The 8116-nt window shown below is 49.2% G+C and overlaps 1 protein-coding gene across 3 annotated transcripts in view; it reads left to right on the forward strand.

The window, feature by feature from the left end:
• NPHP4 (nephronophthisis 4) overlaps positions 1-8116 on the forward strand; it is a 138338-nt gene that overhangs the window by 10461 nt on the left and 119761 nt on the right. For all 3 annotated transcript variants that reach the window (XM_010849957.1, XM_010849959.1, XM_010849958.1), the window contains exon 4: positions 5826-5978. In XM_010849957.1, coding sequence (XP_010848259.1) covers positions 5826-5978 — 153 coding nt within the window. The remainder of the gene's footprint in view (positions 1-5825; positions 5979-8116) is intronic.

Raw genomic sequence — 8116 nt, forward strand, 5'->3', positions numbered from 1 at the left:
CATTCTGAAGGAGATCAGCCCTGGGATTTCTTTGGAAGGAATGATGCTAAAGCTGAAACTCCAGTACTTTGGCCACCTCATATGAAGAGTTGACTCATTGGAAAAGACTCTGATGCTGGGAGGGATTGGGGGCAAGAGGAGAAGGGGACGACAGAGGATGAGATGGCTGGATGGCATCACTGACTTGATGGACGTGAGTCTGAGTGAACTCCAGGTGTTGGTGATGGACCGGGAGGCCTGGCGTGCTGTGATTCCTGGGGTCGCAAAGAGTCGGACACGACTGAGCGACTGATCGGATCTGAACTCTCTCAATAAGTGATAGAACCAATAGACTCCCCCCACCCACCCTGCGAAAAAAAAAAAAAAAACAAACCCATCATCAGGGTATGAAAGATCTGAACACCACCAACCACCTTAACTGAATTGTCATCGTGAAAACACTATACCTAACAAATAAAATACACCTTCTCAAGTGCTTGTGGAACATTTACAGAGATAGATAATATGCTTGGTCATGAAAATAAATCCCAATAAATTTAAAAGGATTGAAATTATGAAGAATATGTTCACTGACCAATATGTTATTAAATTAAAAAATCAATTATAATAAGATAACCAGAAAATCCCCAAATAGTAGAAAATTAAACAACACTCTGCTCACTAGTAACCCATGGGTCAAAGAATTCAGAGAGAGATTAGAAAGTAATTGGAACTAACTGGTATAAGAATATATCAAGATTTGTGGGATGCAGTTAATGCAGTCCTTTGAGGGAAACTTACAACTTTATGTAAGTACATTAGAAAAGAAGAAAAATGCAGGCACACCTCATTTTATTGTGCTTTGTAGGTATTGTATTTCCCCACCCCCCCAAATTGGAGGTTTTTGACATCTCTGCATGGAGACAGTCCGTCAGTTCCGTTTTCCCGGCATTTGCTTATTTTATTTCTCTGTCACATTTGGGTAATCTTGCAATATTTCAGGCTTTTTCATTATTATTGTCTGTGTTATGGTGACCTGTCATCAGTGATCTTTGATGACTCACTGAAGGGTCAGATGATAGATGGTATTTTGCAATAAATTTTTTAAAAATTAAAGTAGGTACATTGTTTTCTTAGACAAAATGCTATTGTACACTTAATAGATTACAGTATAGTGTAAACATAATTTTATATGCACTGGGAAACAAAAAATCCATGTGACTCACTTTATTAAGATATTCACTTTATTGCAGTGGTCTGGGACTGAACCCTCTGTCTCTGAGGTCTGCCTGTGTAAAATCAACAATCTCTACTTTCTCCTTAAGAATCTAGACAAAAGGAATAAATTAAAACCAAAGAAAAGAGAAGAAGGAAATAGGAAATATATGGGCAGAAATCAATAAAGGACAAATAATAAGAAAATCAGTAAAGCTAGAAGTTGGTTCTTTGAAAATATTAATTATATTGATAAACCCATGGCAAGACTGATCATGAGAAGAGAGAAGAGACACAGATTATCAATATTAGGAGAGGAAGAAGGGGCATCACCACATATCCTACAGACATTAAAAAGATAATCAAGGGACATTATGAATAACTTATGTGCCAATAAAAATAACTTAGATGAAATGGATACGTTTCTTGAAAAGCACAATTTACCAAAAGTGACACCAGAAGAAACAGAAAATCTAAATAGCCCTATATATGTTTACTTTGTTCATTTTTTTCTTAATTTATTTTTAATTGAAGGATAATTACAATATTGTGTTGGTTTCTGCCATACATCAACATGGATCAGCCATAGTATACATATGTCCCCTCCCTTTTGTAGCCTCCCTCCCACCTCCCACCCCATCCCACCCCTCTGGGTTTGAGTTCCTTGAGTCATACAGCAAATTCCCACTTGAATAGCCCCCATATTTATTAAAGAAACTCAATTCATAATTAAAACATTTTCAAACTTAAATGACTTCACTGTTGAATTTAATAAAATATTAAAGGAAGAAATAATACCAATTGTAGACCAACACTCAGAAAATAGAGTGGGAGGGAATTGTTCTCAGGTGTTTATTTTGAGGCCATCATAACCTTGATACCCAAGCCGGACAAGGACATGGAAAGAAAAGTACAGATTGCCATCTCTTATGAATGTTAACACAAAATTCCTTAGTATATTAGGACATCAGATCCAGCAGTGTGTACAGAAGGTAGGAAATCATGGTGGGGTTTATCACAGGAATGCAAAGTTGGTTTTACACACAAAAATCAGCCAAGATTAAAAGATCAAGTAGGGAAAAAGTCAAAAGTTCAGTTTAGATGATCTTACAGATTTGTACAGTTTCAGTTATTTTGAGAATTGATAGCTTTAGATGGTAGCAAACTTCCCTGTAAAAGGTGTTGGCTAAAAATATTATGTACCAATTTTGAACTCAAGTCACTTATTAGTCATTTTGGTATGTTTTTCTTACTTTTTATTTACCTTTTTGGTTTAGTTTTCATTTTACCATGAATGTTGATTACTGGGTTGGCCCAAAAGTTCATTCAAGTTTTCCCATAAGATAATCACAGAAAAACCCAAACAAACTTTTGGGCCAACCTAATTCTTTCCTTTGGAATGGCTATTTCACTTGTATTTACTGTGTGTTTGGAGCTGTGCAGGGGACACAAGGGTGACCCCCCCGCCCCCAACTCTGTCTTCACAGAGCTCTCTGTTAAGCACGAGGAGACAGCTAGAAACCTACCCGAGGAGAGTTGAGCACAAGGTCTCAGAGAGGCGGAGGGGGTGGTCGGGCTGTGGAGGCCAGGAGAAGACCCAGCTCCCAGGTGATCTGGGAGTTCCCTGGTCCTGGCTGCTGGTCACCTCCCTGGGAGCATGGTGAGGGGGCCAGGGGGGCTGATGGTGGTGCTCTGGGTGGTGCCTGCAGCGAGGGGAGGCCCAGGCCCCTAGGAGGTGTGCACACTGAGCCCACCCCCACCCCCACCCGCCTTGCATGATTTGGTCCCCAGTCCTGAGGATATAGCAGGAGGAGAATATTCCAGGCTCTCATCCCTTCCCCACCAGAGCTGAGACCGACCACCAGCATGTAAACAGACAACTTAGAAACATGAGAGATCCTGATATAAAACCAGGTCAGATGATGAGGGTCTGGATGGCGGGGGTCAGGAAGGCCTCCCTGGTCAGGGCCTCATGGGAATGAGGGGGCGAGCGCAGTAAAGGGGCTCCAGAGGGGCAGGGAGCAGGGTGAGGAACAGTGCTGGTGGGGAGGGATGAGGGTCTGGGCTCAAGATCCCCCCAGACCTGTTGGCACACTCCCCCCTGCCAGCTGCTCCCATTTGCTGGGACTCACCTGCTGGACCCGGGAGGCTGGGTGGGCAGGTGGCCACCAGCTGGTCCCGCTTGTTTCTCTTCCCCTCATATTCCACACCCTGCCATCACCACGGCCCTCGGCAGTTCCTTCACTGACACCCCGAATGTGCCCTCTGCTCACCCCAACTCCTCACATCCTCCCGCCGCGTTCCGATCCCCATGTGGAGCTGGAGTGGTTTTCCTTCTCCTTTATTGAGGTATAACTGACAAAGCCGTAGGACACTTGGAGTGCCCGGCGTGATGATCTGACATCCACATAAACTGCGAAAAGACCCCACCCTGATTTAGTTAACACACGCTTCACCTCACGTTGGACTGATTTCCATGAAATCCCGAATCAGGTGGTGTCACTGCCTCTCAGGCTCTTTCCCTGACCCGTCATCCTGTTTGGAGTAGAAGTGGCCTGCGAGGGTGGCTCCTGCCCCTTCTCCAATTAAACACAATCCCATTGTTGTATTAAATTTTTTTTTTTTTAGTATTTAAAAAAAACTTCAGCCACTGTGTGCTGCATGTGGGATCTTAGTTCCCTGACCAGGGATCGATCCAGTTCCCTCAGCCTTGGAGGCTCAGAGTCTTAACCACTGGACCAGCAGGGAAGTCACTGGGTGTTCTGTTTTGAAGCGCACTTTGGCTTTTGTTTTTATTCAGGTGTGGTGGGGACAGCAGAGCAGGGGACGGTTGCCACTGAAAAGATAGTTTCTTCCTTTGGGCTCCCCAAGGGAGGGGACGCACATCCCCGAAGGGTTGTGCAGTTGGGTTGGTGGGGAGGCAGCGGGGTAAGAGGAGAGCCGGGGCAAAAGCCTATATCATGGTTTTTGTGGGAAGGGATGGGCAAGCCTGGGTAAGCAGCTGCACACACTTGAGACTGGCTAGTTTGAGTTAGTTCATTGGCCTCTGGGGTGGAGGGACTGGTTGCCTGGGTCTGGTTCTGGGATTGTTGGGGTGGGAAGATATTGTCTCCCGGAGTGTGAGCCAGACAAGGGCAAGTGGGGTGTGGACTGGAAAGCAGGTCGGTTACTATCACTGGGAAATAGCTGGCCCTGGGCAGGACAGTCTCTTCCCATCAGGGAGGCCCCAGATGCCAGAGCACTAGGAACACTAAGAACCCAGAAAGTGAGAGCAATCAGTTAATGTAAATACACATACATGGACATGAGTTTGAGCAACCTCCGGGGGATAGTAAAGGACAGGGGAGCCTGGCGTGCTGCAGTCCCTGGGGTCACAAAGAGTCGAACATGACTTAGCAACTGAAAAACAACAAAAATAACATACATGGCTTCCCAACAGGAGATGTGAGAAGATTCCTGGGTCGGGAATCTGAACCCACTCCAGTGTTCTTGCCTGGGAAACCCTGTGGACGGAGGAGCCTGGCGGGCTACGGTCCATAGGGTAGTAAAAGAGTCAGATATGATTTAGCGACTAACAACAACAAAAAAGATACATGTAGTCAGGATGATTTTCCTGAGCACCCGGCTCTCTTCACCCAGAGCTTCCTTCTGCCTGGTTTATTCTCCAAGGGTCCCCTCCTGGTTCCCGTTCACCCCACCCTGCCTCCTTAGTTCTCGGTTTAGATGTTATCTTTCAGAGCCCCTTCCCTGGCTGTCTTCTTCAAAGAGCCGACCCACCCATCTTCCCCTGCTCCCATTTTCATTGTCTTCACGTGAGCCCCAGGGACGCAGGTCTTGTGTGTTTTGTTCCCTGCTGCGTTTCCTAGAACAGTGTCTGGCACAGAGTGGACACACAAAATAGATGCTTAAATAACATTTATTAAATGACTGCATGAAAGGAAAGCAGGATTCCTGGTCCCAGGTAGACAGTAAGAGCTGCCCCCTTGCCAGGTGCGCCAGTGGTACCAGCACTGAAGACCCAGGAGAACCCTCTGTAGGTGGCACCACAGCACAGGGCAGGCCTAGCAGTCTCTGGTGCCTTGTCTGTATCTGTAGTTCTCAAAGATCGGCTTTTCTTTTATTTATACCCTGACCCCAACCCACCCAAATAATTCTGACAGGCTGAGGATTTAGAGTTTGTGGTTATATTGGGAATAATTTGGCTGTAAATGGTAAACAAATAACTCCCCCAACCAAAAAAAAAAAAACACAAGTAAAATAGCCTAAGGAGAGATAATTTGTTAACTCACTTAAAGACAAACCTATCATTAGTACAAGCTTCAGGTGTGGCTTGATCCAGGATCTCATGTGGCATCACCTGAACTTGTTCTTCCTTGGTTCCACATGGTGTCATAGGCGTCTGTCTCCACAGCTTTGGCTTCTTGTGTGGCTTGCTGGTTCTGGGTGGGATTCCAGCCTCCGACTGGCCAAGGGAGGGCCATGGAGAGAGGTAGTCCCTTGGAAGGAAGGGCCTGATACCTAAACCAGGGGATGGATGCTGAGTGGCCCAGTTTCCCCCAAATGGTCCATCAGCATCTGTGGGGAGGCTCTCAACCTTGAGGATCCTTCAAGGTCATCCCTCTGTCTCCTAGGGGGTGCTGGAGCTGCTATCGGAGGTGGGCTGCCACCTGCGCGTGTCTCTCTTCGATGTCACCTATCGGCACTTCTTCGGGAGGACGTGGAGGAGCTCGCCGAGGCCTGCAGAGCCGCTCACCAGGCAGCCGGCCAGGATCGTCTTCAATGAGGTAGGTGCAGTGGCTGGCAGGTGTGCAGGTTCCACCCAGACCTGGGGGTTCCACCAGTACACCCCAGACTCCAGGAATGCCCCGAGCAGCAGGCCGAGCTCCCACAAAGCTCATTCTGGCAGCCAGCATCTGCTTCCAGACAGAAACTTGTGTGGCAGCCACGTGCCCTGAGTGGATGGTGGCAGGGGGCGGGTGTTGCGGGGGGCGTCATACGTGTGGGTCTCGTCGCCTTCATGGAAACTTCCAGCTTTGGCAACAAAGTTAGGAAATTATTGATCTCATCAGATTTCCTCAGTTTTCCTCCTTGTTCACTTCCCCCTTCTTTTTCTTTCTTTTTAGTTTAGGATTTTTTTTTTTTTTTTTAAAGATGAGCAAATTGGGACTTAGAAGTGAGGTGCCTTGCCCAGGTAGAAGGTGGGAGGGCCTGGAGCCTCCACATCTGTCTGCAGACTGCGTGGTTGCCTTGGCATCAGTTGGTGACATGGTCTTGCCCACGCAGCAACCCTGTGTCTGGCTGCCCTGCAGATAGGGTGTCCCATCCTCTTTCAGCTGCACCAAACCCACAAGCGTCTCTTCCAGTGCCTGCCGTCTGCCCGCCACGGGGCCGGGTGCCAAGGCGATGGTGCTGGGTGGATGGGATGGCTGTGGTTCTCACCCTGGACAACTTACAGTCTGCTGGGTGACACACCCAGGCAGGCGGCAGCAAGTGTAGGTGTGGTGAGTTCTCGGAGGAGACCAACAGCCGCTGCCCTGGGGAAGAAGGGGAGACATAAGCAGGTGGTGAAGGAGGGCCTTTGGGAGTTGAGCCTATGGGATGGAGGGAACCGGCCCAGGATAAGTGGAGTGGCAGAAGCTGTGTCCCAGGGTGAGGGGTGGGAGGGCGGCCAAGGGTGGGCTTGGTGGGTAGCTAGCTGGGAGGGGCCTTCCGGAGACAACGGGGTTTTATCAAGAGCTGGAGGTGTCCTAGCGTCTTCTTCCCAGCTGCTCCTTCAAGCTGCACCTGAACGCAGTGGGTCCTGCAGGGAACGGTACTGGAGGGTCGGTGTTGCGTTGATTTTGTCCTTCTCTGCGCAGCGTCAGGGAAGCCCAGTAGGTGGCAGTACAGTGAGTGATGGAGGTGGTGGTGGTGGCCACGGCTGTCCTGGGGATGGTCTCCGTATGTAACCAAACCAAGCGAGCCGCCCTCTCTGTGGGGGATGGTCCTGCCCAGTCATGAAGCCGCCAGGCTTCTCTGCACTGGGCTGTCACCCACAGTCAGGATGCTGTGTGCAGCGTGGCTTGATGTTACTGGTCCTTACTGAACATGCAGGAGAGGGGGATGCTGCGCCCAAAGGTTCAGGGAAATTAGATATGGCCATGGGGATGTGCGTCCTGGGGACCAGGACCGTGACTGGTGTGTTCCGGCCGTCAGACGGCCCATGCTGAACTCCTCAGTCTGGTGTCTGAATCGAGAGAGAGGCTGTGTGTTGTAAACCGCATATGACCGTGGGTGGCTGTTTAGGGTGCTGTCCCAGCTCCTGCACTGAGTCACCTTTGCGCCTCTGTCTTGGGGCGAGCGGTTGGGGGTTGCCAAGGCCTGGCAGGAGTGCGGTGGCCCCAGTGTTGCTGGGAGCCTGGCTGAGGTGCCATCTTCCAGGGCTGGGCTGTTTGGATTCTCTTTCTTGAGTGGACAGTCACGCCCTGGAAAGCCTGGCATGGTGACAGATACTACGGTGACTGTGTCCTCTACTGGGGAGTCACCATGGGATGGTTGGCTCCCAGCTTCTTGGGGAGGTTTCAGACCCACCGTTTACTTCTGGAGGTCGGTATATATGTCTCTGTCTTGAAGAGCAGTTGGCAGGTCAGAGGCCGTGAGTGACAGACACCTTGACTGCAGTGATTGTTCTCAAGCCTTGTTTAAACCCTGGTGTTGGAGGGGCCCTGCAGGCTCTGTTGGAAATGCTGCTGTGTCGAGGGGATGGTGATCCCCTGAGTCAGCAGAGGAGCACTCTGCTGCCACTGGGGTCCTAAGATGAACCCTCCTCCTGTGACCTTCCCCATGGCTTTCCTTGTAGCCGCGGTCACTGCCAAGACAGGCCACACACAGAGGGCCTGCTGTCTCCCCGACCAGCTCAGTGGCTGAGAGCCCTGCAGAGTAG

The sequence above is a fragment of the Bison bison genome, unplaced genomic scaffold, assembly GCF_000754665.1.
Source record: "Bison bison bison isolate TAMUID 2011002044 unplaced genomic scaffold, Bison_UMD1.0 scf7180017864289, whole genome shotgun sequence".
Taxonomy (NCBI): Eukaryota; Metazoa; Chordata; class Mammalia; order Artiodactyla; family Bovidae; genus Bison; species Bison bison.